The sequence below is a fragment of the Hypanus sabinus genome, chromosome 10, assembly GCF_030144855.1.
Source record: "Hypanus sabinus isolate sHypSab1 chromosome 10, sHypSab1.hap1, whole genome shotgun sequence".
Lineage (NCBI taxonomy): Eukaryota > Metazoa > Chordata > Chondrichthyes > Myliobatiformes > Dasyatidae > Hypanus > Hypanus sabinus.
The window spans coordinates 63,387,190-63,410,580 of record NC_082715.1 but is presented as its reverse complement, the minus strand read 5'-3'; the positions used below and the strand labels follow the sequence as shown (position 1 = coordinate 63,410,580).

The 23,391-nt window shown below is 38.9% G+C and overlaps 1 protein-coding gene across 4 annotated transcripts in view; it reads left to right on the top strand.

Moving 5' to 3' along the window:
• Positions 1-23,391, top strand: part of trappc12 (trafficking protein particle complex subunit 12) — a 111,673-nt gene that overhangs the window by 39,519 nt on the left and 48,763 nt on the right. For all 4 annotated transcript variants that reach the window (XM_059981990.1, XM_059981991.1, XM_059981989.1 and 1 more), the window contains 2 exons: positions 3,272-3,384; positions 7,428-7,500. In XM_059981990.1, the coding sequence (XP_059837973.1) occupies positions 3,272-3,384; positions 7,428-7,500 (186 nt within the window). The remainder of the gene's footprint in view (positions 1-3,271; positions 3,385-7,427; positions 7,501-23,391) is intronic.

The following is a 23,391-nucleotide window of genomic DNA, read 5'->3' as shown; positions in this document are numbered from 1 at the left end:
AGTTGATTCTGGAATGGTTCTGGAAGACCGGAATCTTGCAAATGTTACTCCACTCTTTGAGCAAGGTGGGAGGCAGAAAAAAGGAAAAAGTCAGTCTGTTTGACTTCAGTGGTTGGGAAGACGTTGCAGTTCTTTATTAAGGATGCGTTTCGACATACTTGGAGGTGCATGATAAAGTAGGCCAAAATCAGCATGGTTTCTTTTAGCGGAAATCTTGCCTGACAAATCTGTTGGAATTCTTGGAGGAAACAACAGGCAGGATAGACAAAGGAGAATCAGTGGATGTTGTATTCTTGGATTTGAAGAATGCCTTTGAAAAGATGTTGCACATGTGGCTTCTTAACGAGATAAGAGCCCATAGTATTATAGGAAAGATACTGGCAAGGATAGATCAGCTGACTGGTAGGAGACAAGGAGTGGAAATAAAGGGGGCCTTTTCTAGTTGGCTCCTGGTGACTAGTGGTTTTCTGTATGGGGTCTACAGAAAGATTTTGATAGAGAAAGTGAGCAAGGAAGTAGAAGATGGAATATAGTAATGGGAAATTTATGATAATGCACTTTGATAGAAGGATAAAGGTGCACTATTTTCTATATGGAGAAAAAATTCCAAAATTAGAGGTGCAAAGGGGCTTGAGTCCTTCAGTAGGATTCCTTAAAGATTAGTTTGCAGGTTCAGTCCTCCGAATAGAAGGACATCCATTTAAAACAGATGAGGAGGAATTTCTTTAGCTGGAGGGTAGTGAATCTGTAGAATTCATTGCCACAAACAGCTGTGGAGGGTAAGTTATTGTGTGTATCTAAAGCAGAGTGTGCTAGATTCTTGATCAGTTAGGGTGTCAAAGGTTTTGGGGAGAAGGATGGGGAATGGGTTTGAGAGAGAGATTAAATTTGGAAAAAATGAAATTGTGGAGCCTAATTCTGCTCCTCTTCTGGTTGCAACACAACTGAAAGAATATGGTTGTGATAGAGTGCAAAATAAAAACAGCAAATACAAAGAGAAAGAAAAATAATAAATCAATAAGCAATAAATATCGAGATCATGGAGATGAAAAAGCAGTAGACAATTTGGAACGGTTTTGCTCATTGTGGTGTCAAGCATTAAGGTTTGGAGATGTCAGAAATGGCCTGGGGTGAAAATGAAACTATTTCATTACTTCATCAAAGGAGCTGCAAAGTATTTGGAAGCATTGACAGTCATCTTGAGTGTTACAAAGAAAATGAAGATTTGGAGGAAGCAATTATTGATAACATTGTACGAAGACTCTGCATTACCAGCACTAGGTGTCTGCACTGATTTTGTTCATTCCATACACTGTAGTGTTCCATTTTATTCTGTGGTTCATTTAAATGCATAAATTTTATTAAGTTTGTTTTTTTATTCCTTTTTATCTATATCCATGAAATTTTGGCTAACTGGGCCAAAATGTACTGGTCCCGATGTGTCCCAATTAATCATAATCCACAGTATCCTAGTTGAAAATTACAACTGTTGCCATTATTATGGGATACCCTTGTTACATGCTGTTTCGTTTTCAACAGAGCAGCTAGTTGCAAGTTCATAACAGACATTCTATCTCATGTACTATATATGCTGAGGACAAAGTATTTTAGTTTGCAAGTCTCAGAAATGAAGGGCACAATTAGTAAAACATTTTCAGGCTTGAATTATTGCTAATGAAGTAATATAAACTAAGCAGACAAAATACTAAACATGATATCACTTTCCCCCACCCTGGGAAAAAGACTGTTACCATCTAGCTCATCTATGACTCGTAATTTTAAACTACTTGGTAAGGTCATACCTCATTCTATGTTCTAAAGAATAAAGACCTTGCCTGACCAGCCTCTCCCTGCAACTCAAGCCCTCCAGTTCTTGTAACATCCTCATGAATCTTTTTAGTATTCTGTACTCTGTACACAATGCTCCAAGTGTAGCCTCAAGATATGAATTGTACAACTGCAACATGCCCTATGACTGATGAAGGCTAAGTACCTTTTTCATACCTAGTCTAGCTTTGTTGCCACTTTCAACAAACAGTGCACATGTACTCTGAGAGTTCTCTGGATCATTACATTCCCTTGACCCTGACCACGCATAGTACAAGTCTTATTCTGTTTTGAATTTCCAAAATGTATCACCTCAGACTTACTGTGTTGAAATCCATTTACCACTCCTCAGCCTACTTCCCTAACTGATCAAAATCCCCTTGTAGTCTATGATTCTTCCCAATCTTAACAATCAACAACACCTCCTAATTTCATTTCCAAATTTACTGATTAAGCCTTGCACATTTGCATCTAACACTTCTGATCAGTCCAAAGGTCTCTAAGGATTTACATGAACAAGGCAACATCTTAGTAAAGTTACTTTTTCAGCAATATCTGTACCAATGATTCAGCAGCAGGAATTTAAACCCAGTGATTTAGTTAACTGGGAATAAAAAGCTAGTTTAGTTCAATTATTGTAAAAGCTCACCTGATTCATTGAGGCATTAAAGTATTTAGGGAGGAAAATCCGCTATCCTAACCTGCGTTTGATCTCTTTATCATACCAATTCAAATGGCATTGACTCTTAACTGTTTCCTGAAAATGCTCAGCCCAAAGCATAGTAGTGTAGGCATTAAATGTTGACCTTATATAAGAAGGTACTTCTGCTGAATTACCTGTTTCTTTGTCTTTATATTAGTTGTCATTAACGAGTAGCTGTAGTGTGTAGGTTGCTCCATTTTTAATTTTTTTTTAAATTTCTTGGATTGTGGGTGCGGCCAGCAACAGGTTAATCAGTTAGAGATGAGGTCTGGAACTGGGAGCTTATATCACTTCAGGCAAAACCTGAATATCGATTTCTCCTTCCTGTAAACAAATCCCCCCCATCCCCAACCTTGCTCTTTTCCCTCCTCTGACCTTTTACATCTTCTCACCTACCAACTACTTTCCCCTGGCTCCCTTCCTCCTTCTCTTCCTCCCACTCTCCTCTCCTATCAGATTCCTTCTTCTCCAGACCTTGACCTTTCCTACCCACCTGGTTTCACCTATCACGTTCCAGCTAGCCTCGTTCCCCTCTCCCAACCATTTTATTGTGGCATCTTCCTCGTCCTTTGCAGTCCTGAATGATTAATTGTTTATTTCCATTGATGCTGCCTGACTTGCTGAGTTCCTTCAGCATTTTGTGTGTGTTGGTCTGGATTTACAGCACCTGCAGAAACTGTTGTGTTTAAGAAATAGTTGATTCGCTTATGTAGTCATAACTTTTTTTGATCCGATTTGTAGGGTCCATGATACCATTTTCAATGAGAATCCTTCACGCTGAGCTACCACAGTACTTGGGGAAACCACAGGAATCATTGGATAGGCTACATAGCCTGAAAGTAATTTGTCAAAAGGTATGAACTTGAGATTTAAAAATCTACTTGTGCTTAGTCCAGTTGATCCATATGATTTGTGAAATAGTGTGTTTAACCACATTCATCAGTTCAGATGTGTATAATTCCTAAAATAAGCTGCCTACATGTTGTTATATCTCTGCAGGCTGATTCTCTCTACTCTTCACATTCTTTAGTACTTAATTCTATTTTATTTCTAACTGTTCTTTCATTTGTCATGATTGTTCTTGACATTGTGAAAAGGCAGTATCTCCTTGTGACTACTTCAAAACTGTTATGAGGTTTCAAAAGCTGATGGTTTGCTGCTCCTCAACGATTACCAGCCCTGCAGTGCAAACCGGAGTTCTACAAATACTTTGTGTATAGTATTGTGAAGTTTGTGACTTGTTTCCCTATTGCAATCAACCAACGTAACTTGTTGCTGCTATTAAATTGGTCCATGGACTTAAAATGCCACAACTCTCAGTGAAAAATATTGGTCTGAGAATCATACCGATTTCTGGACAGACTATCTTCACACACCAGAAATGCAAATTCACAATTGAAATATATATTAATGGAGCAGCATTTGGGGAAAGGGAAACTTTCATTGTTTTAGATTTGTGAAAGAGATGCAAGTTAGTATTCTAGTGGTGAGATCCTCCTGGCAGGCTAAACTTAGGTGGGGAGAAACAAATGAGCCAATAGGATATCAAAACAGGAAAAAGAAAATCACCACCTTACCATCTTGTCTTATCCTATTGGAGACATTTCTGTTGCTCTGAGTATTGCTCTACCACCTTCTCCTCAATTGAAAACTAATTTTCATCTTGCTCTTTCCAAGTTCTGACAAAGTGTCATTGACCCAGTATGTTGACTCTGACGTTCCACAACTGCTGCTTCATTTGCTTGACCGTTTTAGAATTCCAACATCTGCAGTTCGTTCCCCAATTTTCTTTTAGCTCTGTGATGCATGGTATAAAACACCTAAGCTATTTATTCCAGTCTTATGATCAACAGATATTTTGAAGCAATGAATATTCACTGAATTTGTTATATCATTGAAGTTGTAATATCATTAAAGTAAACCTAAAGCTTTTGGAATTTGGTGAATAAAAATGTTTGGGTTCTCAATCCAGCAGTGAAAATGGGTGGGGCAGAGAAAAAGCCAGTTGTGATGGCTGCAGAAATATGAAACATTACAGGAGCAGGTGGTAATTCATCCTTCTGGATTGTGTAATTCTGACAATGAGCTTTGTATATTCTAAATTTATCATCAGATATGGAGTCTCAATCTGAAATCTGTAAAAAAAAATATATCAATCTTACTGTATTTGACAATCTCTGCAATGAAACATCTAGTTAACATTTTTACAGAGCTTATACTGTACCTTGGCAGCTGAGTAAAGTTTGATGAATGTGAGAGTTGGTGATGATAGTGGCAGATATTATGTGGCCCTTTAGAGATGAGATTGAGGCCACTTTCCTTGCCCTCCTCCTCTGTTTTTATCTTTCATTTACTAACTTGCCACAACAGCACAGGAGAGATCAATCTCTTGCTGAATTGGGAATAATTAGACCGCCTGTCTGTGATGGTGATTGATTTTTAGTGTACTAGGCTATTGTGTTTTCCATAGACAGTATTACTGTTGGTCTATTAGCATTTGAGAGTTAGTGGTTGTTCTTGAAATTTTTAGGAATTCTGTTGACAGCGTACATTTTTTTTAACTTAAACCACCTTATATCCCTTCAAAAATAACTTCTAAAAGTTGTTAGGGGCTGTACAAATTCGTAAATTGCAAAACATTCTTATCAAAATTTTCTTTGAACTGTTTTCTAAACACTGTTACTCTGGTTGCTTAGCTTATTAGATGATTAAAATTGTTAGCATAGAAATGGCTGAATTATCCTAAGCAGATTGTGCATTATAGGATCAAAATGCTGACCAGGGTTGGCTTAAAAGCATGTAACTAATCTAGTTTGTTAGCCTATGAATAACATCGACCTCATTGTGAGGACTTTTATCCAGTTTCTTAAAATTAACTAGATCATGGGTACAATAAAAATAGTATTGACTGCAGTTCCCTGATTCTAAATTCTAAATGGTCTCCCCTTGGGTCACATAGATTACATCAAGTATGTGTTTAATATCCTTAAATGTTGCTTATGGCTATTAAAACACAATCTGGCTTGCTGCTTTAGCTCCAAGAAGCAACATTTAATTTTGATGGCACAGAAACAGTGGCAAACCTTAAACAAATCATTATACTATTCGGGTTACGTTTTAGTTGAAATATGGATAAAATCTTTCCTCAATTTAATTTTGTAAGTTCTCAATGATATGTTGAAGGACCATGAGTTTAAGTGATTTCCACATCACAGTCAGGTTGCATTCCTGGAAGACCGCAATGTCATGATTTTCCATACATCAAGAAATATTAGTGTAAAAGAAAACTGTGCAGACGATTGTGAATTCAAATTTATCCTAGGAGCTGCCTGTACTTGTAAACAGACCATCCTTGTATTATGAGAGTTTGGGTAATGGAAAGTTGCCCTGTCAGAATTTATAAATTACTGCCAAAAAATCGGGGACAAAAAATACAAAGTTGCTCTTATGATATTTGTGAGGGAGAAAAATAAATAAATAAACTCAAAGTTCAGCACTCATTTCCTGGTGAATGTACAGATGATGCGGCTCTGTGTTACGGAAGATTTTCAAGGAACACGACTGCCTCCCCTTAATGTAGAGCAAGACGACACTGGAGAGTGGCATCTCTTTGTGTGCAGCTCCAAAGGAAATATTAAATATTCTCATTTTTGGTTTCTAAACGTAACTGAAATCTACATTCACAACCATAGGTACCTCAATAAGCAACATTGTTGTAACCATTTAGAAAATATGTCGATCCTCAATCTGCTGTCTCTGGACTGCAGACCTACGCAAGAAGTGCACTTTCCTTTCAGGAAAACATGCTGAACATACTGGGCTGCAGCTAAAATGGAAACGTAGGGCCCTGAGGTCCCTTCTTATTACCATCCTCCTAGCTAAGGAACAGTGCCAGGAAAATAAAACTGAAGACATCAAAGCAAGATTGGAGTACCAGAGCAACATCAGGCACTAGTTGTACTTTGCTTTACGGTGACATGGCTAACCCCCAATGTTCAATAGACAGCATTCGCGTGAGAGCTTTGCTTTCCGCTGCATGAACCAGACCGCAGCGTCAAATACGGATGGTGGTGTAACAGTGGTCAAGTGTGTTGGTTGTACAGCTTTAGTTTGGGGTAGTTGGTCAGAGACTTCTTCAAGCTTCCTTGGTTGAAATCCCCTGCAATGATAGGGAAGGCATCAGAGGGTGCTGTTTCGTGACTGCTGATCACACTCTTCAGCTCCTCCAGAGCTTGTTGGTTGGGGTGGAATGTACACTGATTTACCACTAGATGTTCCAGATTGGGTAAGCAGGACTGAGATAGAATCACCATGTCTATGCACCACAATGAGTTCGTCATGAAGCATACTCCACCTCCTTTACTTTTAAAAGACTCAGCTGTCCTGTCTTTGCATTGGATGGTGAAGCCCTTGGGCTGCGTCTTGAAAAGGTGGTGAGCCGTGTTTCCATGAAGCAAAGACCACAGCAGTCCCTGATGTCTGTCTGTTACAGCAGACTTGCTCTGAAGTCTTCAGTTTTATTTATCAGAGACCTGTACATACACCAGCAGGGTATTTGGGAGTGGTGAGTCTAAGAACTCTGCATTGCAAGCTTATTTACAAACCAATACTCTTTCTTTGTTTCTTTTTTTTTAAATGTGAACTGCACTCATAACCTAAGTCTGCAGTCTGGGGTACTCCAATTTTCAATATCAATACATTTTTTTTAAACAGTTTTAATACATTATTGCTTACTGAAGTACCCATGAGTCTGACTAGATCTTAGCTGTAGTAGTCCTATACAGGAATATTCGGTGTTCCCTTCAGTGTTGCATGCAGTGTAGCTGGATTTTGGTGCCATCTATTCTCATGAATCTATACTTTTTCACCTTTAAAATTTTAACTGTGTTTCATGCAGGTTCATAATAACTTGGAAAATGGACTAGCTGAAGATGGAAGTATGATCAGCATATCCTCTGAGAATAGACAAGGTATGAATTTTCGTAGTACTATTTTCTCTTGAAGAGTAATACTAGTCTTTTTCAGGTATCAGTGTTTAACAAATAACAATTTGACTTTATTTTGAAATGAAGAACAGCCATACTAGAACTTAAATACTGTTACTGCCCCTCAGAATTAGCACTAAGCTTAAATTTTAGTTCAAAAACTTGAGTTTTTCAGATATTTCTTAATACAGGTATGCAGATAGTAACTTACAAAAACCATACTTAGTGTAAACTGTGAAAGAAATTCTGCATTGCTGAAAATTGAAACCTTAAGAGCTAACTTGCAATTTGAAGGTTTTGCTCTCTCCTGCCTATAAAGTCTGTAATTGTACATCAATCTTAGCTTAAGTTAAAAACATCCCACAGCTGCGTGGGGCAGATAATTCAGAATGGCCAAGAACTGACTGTCTTGTGCATATCTGTGAAGTACTGGATGCACACATTTTCACCAATTATGCATCAAGGGACACTGGCAGAACTGACAAGCATGACTGTAGGTCTGAATGCAGTTGATTTGACTTTGTGGGATTTCAGATATTGTTTATCCCTGTCATTTGCATTTGATTTTTACTGCTTGACTTAAAATATTTCAAATTCATTAATGTGCTAATATTGAGTGTGTTTTCGCTATTTTGACATGTTAAAGAAACAGCATTTCCCTGGTGAAACATGTTAACGTTCCCCTCCTCGCTGCTCTTGGAATTAAACCAGCAGAGGATCTTGAGTAGGATTATGCATGGTGCATCTGATCTCAGTTAAATCAACTGAGGAGGTACTGAGCCTGAGATCCAGCAGGCAAATTGATGTGGGGGGACTGGGAGGGTGGTGGAAGAAAAAGCTAGTTCTGCAGGACTAGCTGCAGGAATATGAAACATTACGGGAGCAGATGGTAGTTCATCCTTCAGGATTGCAAATAAAAATATTTTTAGGAAAAATGTCCTGTAATAGATAAAACATAATTGGTTTAATCAGGTTCATATTTGATTCTAGATAAATATTTGCTACAATAGAAGCACTCCAGGGATTTCTAACATCCTTCTGAACCCTAGAAAGATTTTAGTGAAATCTTTTACTGAAATACTTCAAGCAAAACACACACAATGCTGAGTTCCTCCAGCATTTTGTGTGTGTTGTTTGGACTTCCAGCATCTGTAGATTTTCTCTTGTTTCTGAAATACTTCAATGTTGTTACTAACAGAATCAGAATCTGGTTTAATATCACTGGCATATGTCATGAAATTTGTTAACTCTGTGGCAGCTGTACAATGCAATGCATGATGACATTGGGGAAAAAGCTGTGAATTACAGTAAATATATAATAATTAAATAATACAAAAACAAATCGGTAAAGTAGTGAGGTAGTGTTAATGGGTTCAATATTCATTCAGAAATCGGATGGTAGAAGGGGAAAATCTGTTCCTGAATCATTGAGTGTGTGCCATCAGGCTTCTATACCTCCTTCCTGATGACAGCATTGAGAAGAGGGCATGTCCTGGCTGGTGGGTATCGTTAATATTGGGTGCTTCCTTTTTGAGGCACTGCTCCATGAAGTTGTCTTGGATATGATGGAGGCTGGTGCCCACGACAGAGCTGACTAATTTTGTGGCTCTCTGCAGCTTACAAACTGATTATGATCCTCAAATAGACACATCCATTTGTTGCTTTGGAATTTGGGGCAATCTGTAATGTCAAAAGCTACAGTGAGTAAGTAAAAGTAGGCCATTTAATACTAGTTTTTCAATGGTTCTTCTCCCCCCCGCCACCCAACACCAGATGGTGATGCAGCCAGTTACAATGCTCTGTTATAGAAATTTGTAGAATACAGAGAGTATCTATCAATTTTATGGTGACACAGTAGTACAACTAGTACAATGTCAGAATCAGAAGTTCACTACTAACTTCTGCTACACTGTGGAATTTGCAAGTTCTACTATGACTGAGTAAGTTTCCTGCCAATGCTCTATTTCCCTCCATGTCCCAAAAATGTGGTTTGTTAAGTTAACTGGCCATCATAAATTTCCTACTGAGTGGTAGAATCAAATAGGAGATGATCAGAATGTGTGGAGAATTAAAGTGGGATTAATGTATAGTTGGTACAGATGAGTGATTGATGGTTGATGCAGACTCAGTGGGCCAAAGATCCTGTTTCTGTATCCTTTTGACCCTATAAAAGTCAGAATGGAAAAACAGAATATCTTATGGCTTTCTAAACTCCTTTCACTTTTTATTATTTCTTTTATCTCCTTTTAATTAAGGATTGGGAAAATAAAGAGATTATGCATTAGAATATGGGCAGGAGAGGCAAAATTGTAGTTAAGTAGAAGAGAAGCAAGAACATTAGGACTTGTAGAAGCAGCTGAGTAAGAACCAATTCAGCTGTGTAGAAGCAACAGTGAAGAAGATGGGGAAAACAGCAGTTTAATCGCAGAAAATATTGCTAATATAAGCTTTGCACAGACAAGGGGAAAATCTGTTTCTCATGTAACTTAATCCTCCAAATCTGTTTCTGTTCAAAAATTAATTTCACTATTTTGTTCTCTGTGTAATATTGTTAACGAGCAGTGCAGCTGTAGATTGACAATTAATATTAGTGTTAGTGATAGCAATAACAAAAACACACAAAATTTGGTTTTGGCAGGCACATATTAATCATTAAAATTGATGGCTTAGTGACGTTTTTAGTTAAGATTGAAGAGAATGCAGTAGTTTAATCCTTGGGCTATGTTTTATCTGTTAGCTGGTTTCGGGTTCGTTGATAAGTGCGCTATAATTGATAGTAAGTCAGTCATTCAGAATGTCAGCTTGGATTTGTTCAAGTCCACAAAAAAAAAGTTGGATGTGGGATATTCACTTGATTAGCCTAACACCATTTATAGTCAAACGAATACAAGAAAACCCTTTATCTATAGGGAACCTTTAACAAATGTTCCAGAACAACTTCCCATGTTTTTAAGCAAACAATACATAATACAGTGAGCCTAATAGCATGGTGTCAGTAAATTTTCACCAAAACTAAAGAACTGGTCATCCACTTCAAGAAACAGGTCATAAAACACACACCTGCCTCTGTCAATTATGCTGAGGTGGAGACAGTTGAAACTTTCAAGTTTGTAGATTCAGCAGGTCAAGCTTCCCGGGTCCAACAATGACCAAGAAAACCTATCAACACTTCTTCCTTCAGAAAACTGAAATACAGCATATTCCTGATGACTCTAATCAATTTTTACAGATGCGCCATAGAAAACATCCTTTAAGATGCATTGTGGATTAGTGTGCTAACTAGAAGACCACAACAAACTGCAGAGTTGTGGACACAGCTCAGCATCTCACTAAAACCAGCTTTCCCTCTATGGCTTCTGCCTATATGTCTTACAGCTAATGTAATTAAGAACCCCTCTACCCCTGTCATTCTCCTGCCCCTACCCTTTAGGCAGAAGACAGAAAAGCTTGAGAACACATACAACCAGTCTCAAGGTCAGAGGTGGGTATATGGAATAACCTTCTGAAGAAGTTCAAGTTCATTGTTATTCAACCATATACACGCATACTGCCAAACGAAACAACGTTCCTCCGGACCAAAGTTCACAACACAGTATGTATAACACACACAATACATAAAGTAAAATTATAACAAATAACTTTTTTTTAGAAAATAATAAAATATATTCTCGAAGATTGACATTTAGCATAAGGTGCATTTATGACACTTTAAAAAGTAAACTATATTATAATATACAAAAAAATTGGTTGGAATAAGGAGGGGCAGCCTCTCTTGCTTCAATCTTCTCTCAAAGTGGAGATGCTGCTGGGCTTCCTTGACCATAAATGTGCTGTTAAGGGACCAAGTGAAATTGTCAGCTGAGTGGTAGAGACAGGTCTAATTACAATACTTCAGTTACTTGTAATCATGAGATTCTGCAGATGCTGAAAATCCAGAGCAACACACACAAAATGCTGGAAAAACTCGGGAGGTCAGGCAGCATCTGTGGAAATGAATGAAAATTCAACATTTTGAGCTAAGACCTTTCATCAGGACTAGACAGGACTGGAAAATACCAGAATAAGAAAGTGGGGAAGGAGTAAAATCTCAGAAAGTGATAAATGAAGCCAGGTGGGTGGGGGAGGAGACGGGAATGAAGTAAGAATCTGGGAGGTGATAGATATTAAAAAGCTGGAGAAGAAGAAATCTGATCAGACAAGAGACTGGACCATGGGTTTAAAAAAAAGTGGAAGGACACCACAGGGAGGTGATAGGCATGGGAGGAGAAGAGATAAAAGAGGGGCCAGAGTGGGGAAATGAAGAGGAAAGGGAAGGAGGGAAAGTTACCAGATCGTGGAGAAATGGATGTTCATGGCATCAGGTTGGAGCTACCTAGACCAACCTGAGAGCAGCCTCAGTGTGGCAGAAGAGGAAGCCATGGATTGACATGTCAAAATAGGAATAGGAAATAGAATTGAAACAGTTGGCCATCGGGAAGTCCTGCTTTTTGTGGATGGAGGGAAGATGCTTGACAACGCAGTCCCCTGATCTATGTCAGGTCTCACCAAAGTAGAGGAGGTTACGTTGGAAGCACTGGATATAGTAGATGACCCCACAGATGTAGTGTTGCCTCACTTGGAGGGACAACTGAATGGGCAGGTTTAGCACCTTTGCCACTTGGGATAAGTGCTGGGATGGTGATTAATGAGGAAGAACTAATGGACTTGGGAATCACGGACGGAGCAATCCCTGTGGAAAGCAGAAAGTGGTGGGGGAAAGTAAAGATGTGCTGAGAAGATCAGATGTCCAGGGAGATTGTTTGAAGGAGGAGGACATCTCTAATGTCCCGGAAGGGAAAGCTTCATCCTGGGAACAGATGTGGCAGAGACAAAAGAACTGAGAAAAGGGAATGGCATTTTTACAGGAGACAGTGTATGAATCAGCAGATTTATAAAAGGTATTAGTAGACAGTTTGTCCCTAAAGATCAAGAAAGGGGAGGGAGATGTCAAAAATGGATCCAGTGAATTTAAGTGAACTTAAGTTATTTGGATAGGTTAATGGATAAGAAAGTTGTAGAAAGATTGGTTTTAATTGGTCAGCAATTGGTTTTAAGGGATAGCTTAAAAGAAGAATAAGGGTCAGAGAGACTTATGATAGGAATACAAGGTCTTTAGCAACCTGACAATGGTGAAGTAATAAAATCAGACCAGAGTTAGAAGATGCAAAGATATGTCAGATTTTTGGAGCTAGATAAGATTATCTGATAGGGCTAGATAGATACTGAATTGAATTGACTTTATTACTTACACCCTATACGTGAGTTAAAATCTTTACATTACGTCTCCACCAATGTGCAAAGTGCAATTTATAGTAATTTATAATAAATAGTATGCACACAGGATAGTCAGTATAACCTAGAAATACAGTTGTGTCAGCATCAGTTAAGCAGTCTGATGACCTGGTTGAAGGACCTGTTGGTCCTGGCTTTTATGCTGCGGTACCATTTCCCGAATGGTAGCAGCTGGAACAGTTTGTGGTTGGGGTGACTCAGGACCCCAAATGATCCTTTAGGCCCTTTTTACACATGTGTCTTTGTAAATGTCCTGAATAGTGGGAAGTGCACATCTACAAATGTGCTGTCCTGTCCACACCACTCTCTGCAGAACCCTGCGATTGAGAGAAGTACGGTTCCCATATCAGGCAGTGATGCAGCCAGTCAGGATGCTCTCATTTGTGCCTCTATAGATTTGAGTGCCCACACCAATCTTCTTCAACCATCTGAGATGAAAGAGGCACTGTTGTGCCTTTTTAACTTTACAGCCCGTATGTACAGACCATGTGAGTTCCTCGGTAATGTTTATGCTGAGGAAGTTAAAGCTGTTCACCCTCTCAGCCCCAAATTCATTGATTTCAATGGGGGTTAGCTTGTCTCCATGCCTCCTGTAGTCCACAGCCAGCTCCTTTGTTTTTGTGACATTGAGGGAGAGGTTGTTTTCTTGACAGCACTGTGTCAAGGTGGTGACTTCTTCTCTGTAGGCTGCCTCATTATTATTTGAGATTAGGCCAATCGGTGTAATGTCGTCAGCAAATTTAGCAGATTGGGGCTGTGGGTGGCAACACAGTCATGGGTATACAGAGAGTAAAGGAGGGGGCTTGGTACACAGCCCTGAGGGGCACCTGTGTTAAGAGTCAGAGGGGCAGAGGTGAGGGAGCCCACTCTTACCACCTGCTGGTGATCTGACAGGAAGTCCAGGATCCAGCTACACAAGGCAGGGTGAAGGCCAGGGTCTCTGAGCTTCTTGTTGAGCTTAGAGGGAATTATGGTATTGAAATGCTGAACTGTCATCCAAGAACAACATTCTCACATAAGCATCCCTCTTCTCCAGATGTTTAACGACGGTGTGTAGAGCTGTGGCTATTGTGTCGTCTGTTGATTGGTTGTGTCGGTAGGCGAATTGTAGGAGGTCCAGTGTGGGTGGTAGCACGCTGTAGATATAATCCTTGACCAGCCCCACAAAGTATTTGCTTATTATTGAGGTGAGTGTGACAGGGATTCAGTCGTTCAGACATATTACCTTGGTCTTTTTAGGTACAGGGACAATGGAGCATGTTTTGAGGCAGGAGGATACTCTTCTATGAGAGAGGGAGAGATTAAAAATGTCTGTAACCACACCTGTCAGTTGTGCTGTGCACGTCCTAAGTACCCGCCCTGGAATGCTGTGCAGTCCTGCAGCCTTGCGACTGTCCACTCGTTGGAAACATCTATGTATTTCGGCCTCAGAGACAACCAAGCTGCAGGTCGCATCAGCTGTGGGTCTCCTCAGGGGCTCAGTGTTGGCAGCATCAAATCGAATGTAAAAAAGATTTAGCTCGTCTGCGGGAGAGTTATCAATGTTGGAGACTACACTGCATTTAGCTTTGAAGTCTGTGATGGCGTGCAGACCTTGCCATAAGCTGTGTGTGTTGTTGGTGGAAAGTTGTGTCTGAATCTTATCCCTGTAATGTTGTTTCGCTGCCTTGATGACTTTGCACAGATCGTAGCTGACTTCTTGTGCTCTTGCTGGTTACCGGCAATGTAAGCTCTGTGAGGTGTGGTAAGTGCTGTTTGCACAGAACTGTTGATCCAGAGTTTCTGGTTTGGATAGACCCTGACATTTTCTGGGAGACAACATCCTCAGTGCACTTCCGAACGAAACTCGTGACCCCATCCGTGAACTCAGACACCCTCATCATGGAAGACATTCCAGTCAACGTCATCAAAGCAGTCCTGTAGCATGGAAGCTGAATGGTCGAACCAACATTCCACGGTTTTAGCTATTATGCAAAATAGTCACTCAGTCTGCACACAATCTTATCAGTGCAGAGGTGATTGTATAAGCAAATACAATAAAGTAACTTTATAAGCGGACATTTGTTTTACCTGAAACTGTGTTTGGGATACCACAGTATGGAAAGCTTTGAGGTAAAATTAATGATCTTGCACTCTTACGCTCAACATCAGTAAAGCCAAGGAATTGATTGTGAACTTCATGAAAGTGGAATCGAGGGATCGGCAGTGGAAAGGGTGAGCAGCTTCAAGTTCCTGGGTATTAACATCTCTGAAGATCTATTTTGGGCCCAAAATATTGATGGGATTACAAAAGAGGTATGACAGTAGTAATATTTTACAAGGAGTTTGTAGAGGTTTGGTATGTCACCAAAAATTCTTACAAATTTCTGCAGATATAATATGGAGGGCATTCTAACTGGTTGCATCACTGTCTGGTATGAAGAGGCCACTTCACAGGATCAGGAAAAAGCTCCAGGAAGTTGTAAACTTTTACAGCTTCATCATGGGCACTAGCCTCCCCACCATTGAGGACATCTTCAAAAGGCAGTACCTCAAAAAGGCTGCATCTATCATTAAGGACATCCATCACCCAGTGCATGCTCTCTGCGCATTACTACCAACAAGGAGCTACAGGAGCCTGAGGACACACTCAACATTTGAGGAACATGTTCTTCCCTTCCACCATCAAAGTTCTGAATGGTCTTCAACTACCTCACTTTTTTTTTGCTCTTTTTGCACAACTTATGAAATTTAATTTTAATATACATGTTGCTTATTGTAATTTATTATGTTTACAGATTATGTATTGCATCCACGGTTGCCACAACCAAGAAATTTCACAACATACTGTATGCCAGTTATTCTGAATATGTCATGGAAAGTGGAGGCACTGTTGATAGTAATTGAAAGTAATTGAAATTCTATTTGGAGTTCTATGACAATAAGGAAATATTTCTCAGTTTGCCAGAAATACAAGATAATTTGTTGAAAATGGAAATTGGTGGAGTAGAAGCTGAGGACAAGAGGATGAAGCTTCTAATTCCCTGTCACCCTAATTCTACATGCAGGCAAATTATATCTTATTCTCTTCAGTGTCCTTCATTTGCAGTGAGACTGAACTTAAAATAAGGAACAATACCTCAGCTTTAGTCTAGACACATTAAAGCCTTCTACATTGAGCATTCAGTTCTTTTTCCACTTTTGCCTCCTCCAAAACAAACTGTTGCTCATTATGTATAATAATTTTGTCATTTATGCTCTGTTCCTTCCAAACGATCACAATACTTTCTATTGATCTTTATTTTTTCTTTAATCTTTACCACTTTTAGTCAAAACATTAACTAAACTATTTTCACCACCGATGGTGCCTACCCTGCCATGGATTTCTGTCACTTTTGATCTTCATCTTGGACTAGCAGCATTGAAGATGTTTCTAAAATAGCGATCTTAGTATTTTAACTAAAATAGCTTGCTAATGCTTTTTTAGATGCAGCACTTATCTACAAACACTAGATACCTTGCAAAATGGTAGCTCTTAAGTACTATGCTGGAAAATACAGCACTGTGCAAAGTTTCCATTATAATTTCAAATATGGGATGGTGCATCTTTGTAGTAGTAGTAGTGAAATAATACATTCTCAATTTGTAATCATCAAATAAGGCACAACTTTGTGGTAAACTGTTTAAACAATAATAATACTCTAATGCTTTGCAAGTAAATGAAAAGTAACACCAAATCTAAATGTTGCCTATGTTACAAATATTCACTCAATCAATTCCTGGAACATGACAACTAATACAAGCGATAAACTATGTTCATGGTTTTTCTTTTATTAGAATCATCCCATTTTACAACTCCATTGCAATTTTGAAGATAAAGTTATATAGGCTGTTTTGTTGATAGTGACATCCAATTTCTTAATTGTTTTTTAGGCAATTGGAGAATATACAGTACTGTCACATATAGGATGTACTTTATGTATTTATACAAGTATTTATGTGGCAATTCCAGTTATGCTTCCAGTCAATGCTGACCCTAAGATTCTGATGATACACTGCATCATGATTCCAAGTGACTCCACTCCCTCGTGAGAATAAGTTTTGTCCTACAAGTAATGGATATACATTTTCCTTGCTATCTCATCAGTCCAGGCATAATTGTCTTTCTGGTAGTGAGAATGGATTGATATGTTATCTGAGGAGTTGTTGTTGGAGCAGAACACTATATAATCATCAGTAAATATCCATTTCTCAATTAAAAATGGGGGTACAGGTAGTCCCCATGTTACGAACGTCTGACTTATGGACAACTCGTACTTATGAACCGAGGAAGGAGAACGTCGCCAGCCATTTTAAGTCAGATCGCGATGCCATCTGCCATTTTGAGTTGTTGCCATTGACACTGTGTTGGGTGTTTAACTTTGTATTTGGCTTAAATTTTTCTTACCCTGACCCCGCCCCCCCCATTCTGGTTGGCTGGTGGCGCCATGAGATCAGCACCGGGCTCAAGAACAGAGGTTCCTGAGTTCTGTTTAGTGACAGACCGCTCCCGTGCCGGATTGATGTTGATCCAGTGACTCCTGTACCATCCATGCTGGGTTGATGTCGAGCTCGCAACTCCACTGCCACCTCCAGTTTAAATTCCCACGCGGAAAATTGTGGAGGATCAAATACCCAAACCCGGCACAGCCCCCACTTGTCCCATTTAGCCTGTCTCAGTGCGGTGGAGTTTCAGACCCGGGGAATTCAGTGAGGTGGTCCTTAGGACTCAGCGGACCTCAGGAGCCAGCACACCAGTGTTTCTGTTCCATTGATGGGAAACAATCACAATTGAAAATAAGTTGGAAATAATAAAGTGTTTGGAAAGAGGTGAAACGCCATCGATCATTAGAAAAGCATTAGGCTACAGTCGGTCAATGATTGGAGCAATTTTAAAGGATAACGGATAAATTGAGAATAATGGAGCATGTGAAAGGCCCTGCCCCGATGAAAGCTACAATTATTACTAGGCAACGCAGTGGTTTAATTATTGGAATACATACATTTCTTAAGTGTTTTATGTGCATAGAGAGGTAAAATATATACTAGTATATACTAGTATATATTAGTATAAAATATATACTAAGTCAAATGTTTTACTAACTGACGCTAAATAATACTGGATGTACTTGTTCCGAAGTACGTACAAATCCGACTTAAACACGGACTCCGGAACAGAACTCATACATAACCTGGGGACTGCCTGTATATCATTGATGCTATTTGGGTCTAGGTCGTTGACCTGAGAAGTTTTTACAGACTTGGCCTGGACTCAGATGATTCCCACTAACAATCATAATTATCATCCCTTATTATTTGATATGAGTCCAGTTTTCACAAGCCTACGCCTCCTCCAGATACATGTTGACTGCAGTTTTCCTCTGGTTTCTTGATACCAGGGATTTTCATTCTCATTTCAGCTCTAGATTCTGCTCCTTCGTCCATATCCGGCCAAGGCTAAAATGAAAAGTAAGAACAAAATGCCAGAGAGAAATGGTCAGTTGGGACAAGTTGTGCCAAAGAGCCCATTTTCATGTTTAATTACTCTAAATATTCAGGAGGCCAGGCAACATCTGAACAGTTAAGATTGACCCGAAACAGTTAAGATTAACTCTGTTTCTTCACACATACTGAATATTCGTAGAATTTTATATTTTTTGTCAATTTCCAGCAATGGTAGTATTTATATTTTGTAAAACCACTCTGATTCTTGTGGAAGTCAAGTAGGGCATTAATGAGTAGGTTATTGATAAGTAAGTGTCACTTAATTGTACCATCCACAACACCTTCCATCACCTGCTGATGATCAGAAGTTGACTGACGGTTCATTTAAGTAGATCATCTTATTTGTGTCTTTTGTGTATAGGGCAAGTCTGGACAACTAATTTTAGAAGGCAAAATTTCAAATCTCTATCCACTAGGCTGTAAGAAGTCCAGTAACACGTACACAACGCTGGAAGAACTCAGCAGGTCAGGCAGCATCCGTGAGAAAAGAGTAGCCAACGTTTCTGGCCGAGACCCTTCATCAGAAGTCTAGTATGTTGTTGGATCTCTGTTGTATTCAGTGCTCTCAACTGTTTCTGCATTACTATAGAGGAATGGTGATGGTGGGAATCTCTACTTTGCGGTTTTGACTGCAGATGTTTACTAGCTCTACAGCTTTGATCTTTTCATTCTGGAGGTACCATTATTAAATGTGGGAACATTCAAAGGTGTTTTTCTTCTGATTTGTTTAATTACGTGTAATCGTTCACCACTGTTTTTGATAAATCTGCAAGGCCTTCATCTATTGCATTGGAATTGATTTATTATTGTCCCCTCTGACCCTCAAAAATAGTTTCCCTCAGGGCTGTGTACTAAGCCCCCTCCCTTTACTCTCTGTATACCCATGACTGCGTCACCACCCACAGCTCCAATCTGGTAATTAAATTTGCTGACCACACTACACTGATTGGCTTAATCTCAAATAATAGTGAGGTAGCCTATAGAGAAGAAGTCACCACTCTGACAAAATGGTGTCAAGAAAACAACCTCTCCCTTAATGTCACTAAAACAAAGTAGCTGGTTGTGGAGTACGGGAGGAATGGAGACAGACTAGCCCCTATTCAAATCAATGGATCTGGGGTTAAGAGGGTGAACATTTTTATGTTCCTCGGCATAAATGTCACTGAGGATCTCACATGGTCTTTACATCCGGACGGTATGGTGAAAAAGGCACAACAGCGCCTCTTTCACCTCAGATGGTTGAAGAAATTTGGTGTGGTCCCCCAAATCCTAAAAAGCGGCACAATTGAGAGCATCCTGAATGGCTGCATCACTGGCTGGTCTTTGCAGAGAGTGATGCAGACAGTCCAGCGCATCTGTAGGTGTGAACTTCCCATTATTGAGGACGCTTACAAAGACAGGTGTGTAAAAAGGGCCTGCAGGATCATTGGAGACCCAAGTCACCCCAACCACAAACTGTTCCAGCTACTACCATCCGGGAAACAGTACCACAGCATAAAAGCCAGGACCAACAGGTGCCAGGACAGCTTCTTCCACCAGGCCATCAGATTGCTTAATTCATGCTAACAGAACTGTATTTCTATGTTATATGACTGTCCTGTTGTACATACTATTTATTAGAAATTACTATGAATTACACATTTGGACAGAGATGTAACAAAGATTTTTACTCACGTATATGAAGGATGTAAGTAATAAAGTCAATTCAATTCAGGTATTGAGATGCAGTGAAAAACTTAACTTCTTATAGATTATATTGTTACAGTGCACTGAGTAGAACAAGGTAAGTAATCATAGAATGTAGAATAAAGTGTAACAGCTACAAAGAAAATGCAGTGCAGGTAAGCAATAAGTGGGTATATTGTGAGGTCAAGAATATGTTTTATCATACTAAGAAGCTACTCAATAGTCTTGTAACAACCTGAGAAGCTGTGCTTGCGGCTGGTGATTAAAGTTTTCAAGCTTTTGTATCTTCCTCCCTGTGGAGGTGGGGGAAGAGAGGATGTCTGGCATGGGTGGCATCTTTGATGATGCTGTTTGATTTACTGAGAAAGTGAAAAGAATAAGCTGAATCTATAGAAGGGAGGCTGCAGTCTGTGATGTGTTGAGCTGTGTCCACAACTCTGTAGTTTTTTGTGCTCTCATACAGAGCAGGTGTCCTTCCAAGCAGTTATGCATCGAGAAAGAATGTGTTCTATGGTGCATCAATTTTTAAAAATTGGTAAGGGATGAATGGGACAATAATTCTTTAGCCTCCTGAGAAAGTAAAGGCATTGCTGAGCTTTCTTTGCCATGGTGTCGACATGCTTGGTCCAGAACAGGCATTTGGTGATTTTCTCTCCTTGAAACCTAAAGCTCTTAACTCTTAAACTCAACACCATTGATGCAGATAAGAATGAAGTCAATGACCAGTGGTTTCATTTTGCTAACATTGAGGGAAAGGTTGTTGTCATGATACCATGTTACTAAATTCACTATCTCCTTCCTATACTCCAACTTTTCATCAGTGGAGATGTGGCCCACTACAGTGGTGTCATCTGCAGGCTTGGTTTTAAATTGCTTAGCTTTTGCTCCTTGGCCTGGATGTATTGTAATTTCAGTTTGCCCATTTACTTTCAGGTGCAACTGCTATTCTTTGTTTGAACTCCTCACTGAGTCAAGTGTAGTTCCTTTAATTTAATAATAATGTTAATGGCAAATGCTAAAAGTGACAAAGTTCCAGATCATAGTTGAATAACACTAACACTGCTGATGGTTCAAAGTGCCTTGTGGATTCTCAGCTTTGAAATGCTAGATTTGCACTAAATTTTCCCATTTTTCACTGACAATTTTACTTAGTTGGGAATATACTGCATATGGACCTACACTTTTTTTTACTTTAATAACAGGTTACATTCAGAAACTGCAATTTTTGCTTATTGCTACAACTTATAAGCACCTTTCAGAAGTATTGTTTTAAAATTATGAAATTTTTTACAGAATAAATTAAGGCTTGACTCTGTTCAAAATGCTTATTAAACTATAAGCTGAAAAAGACTTAAGTATGCTACCGGTTGCTAGATTTGAGTGCCATACCAGTGAAAGTAGAACACAAGTTGTAAATTTAATGAAGTGGCAACTAACTTTGATATTAGTATCATAAAAGCAGTTCTTAGAATATTACTTTGCAACCATAGGCAGTGACATTCAGTTTCACTGAAATATTCACTTAAGTACTGTTTCCTTTTTTATTTTGCCCTCACTTGGATATGTAGTGCAAGGCAACATATAACTAAATAGAAAAATAAGCCTCTTATAGAACAATTTTCAAATTCAGTCTCTCATGTATGTTATGGCAGGGCCAACAGTTTGGATTTTCAAAATAAATGTTGGAGAAATGGTTTCCAATGGATTGGATATATACTCAGCAAAGAAAAGTTATATGAATTACAAATATCAAAGATACAGCAGGGTGGGATCAAATATTATCATAACTGAAAAAGGTTGCAGCATCTGGAAGTTTATATATTCATCAGGTCATTGAATCCAAATTGATTACAGATTTTGTTCAATAGAACATGTGCTAATTTTAGCTTGTTCTTCATAAAGAGTATGCGGGATTTGTGTATTGATTTGCTGAATAAGGCAGGCTATAGAAGCTCTAGTTCTCAGTAACTGATTTCAGCTGGACATAGTAATAGACGTTCAATACTAGTGCTTGATTTTTTTTTAGGATTAATGAAAGGAGGTCAGCCAGTATTACGTTTAGTAGTCAATAAAATTCTGTGAAGCCTGGGAAAAATACTTGTTTAAATCTTGTAAAAGAACAAAATTGGGTTTGGCTGTGATAACCACATTCAAATATTCTACTGATATCTCCATTCTGGGCTTGTGTAATTGTCATTTTGTACTAAGTATTAAGCAACTTCTCAGTAATTTATTCAGTATAAATTTTAACCAAAAAAAAGAAAATCTGAATGCGTTTAAGCAGATTTTGCATCATTCCACTGGCTGCCTATGTCCTTTTCAGGTCTGGAACTGATGGGAGAATAGTTTAGCTCAGGGTTGAGTGGCAGAGCAGGCTCAATTGGCCGAATGGCCTACTTCTGCTCATTTGTCTTGTGATCTTTTGGATCAATTTTAAAATATTCTTAATTATATATGAGGCTCTGAATAATCTAGCTCCTCCACCTATCTCCTTACATCCCTGATCATAATCTTAGATCTGTGAATACTGGTCTGTTTAGTGTTTAGTGTTTAGTGTTCCTAGAGCTAATCATAAAAGAACTGGTGATACAGCCTTTTACTCTTGTGCACCAAAATTCTGGAATTTTCTACTGACTGAGATACATACACCAGTTTAGTACTGTGGACCATTTCAAATCACTTCTTTAAAAACTTAATTTTTTAATTTGGTATCGTTATAGGATTACTTAATGCCTGTAATTCTGGTATATTCTATGTAATGATTGCCTTGTGATTTATAATTTTGTCTCATATTTTATGACTATGTTGATTTATCTTAACAATCTTGTAAAGCACTTTGAAAAATGCTAGATAAATAAAGTTATTTTTGGATTTTCTAGGTGGAGGAGTCATCCCAGTTATGCCTCCTTAATCATTGTTCCCTTTTTCAACAAACAGAATGAACAAAAAGCAAACAACTGGAGAACTTCAGCAGGTCAAGTGGCATCTGTGGAGACAAAATGATAGTTGACATTTTGGTACGAGATCTGTCCTAATGCATCGTTTTAATGAAAAATATTGACTATCCGTTTGCTACTTCAGATGCTCCTTGATCGGCTGAGTTCCTCCAGCAGATTGTTTTCTATTAGATCCAGATCCAGCAATGCAGTCTCTTGTGTCTCTAAAAAGAATGATCACTTGTTTTTTGGCCATAAGAAGGGCTAGTGTACTTCCAATATGGATCATGTCTTTAAATCCACTGGGAAATATTGCATGAGAAATTGGAGGGTGAAATTGGGAGTGAGGAAGTACAAGATTTTAAGCCTATCATGAAATATAGACCCTGTATATATATAA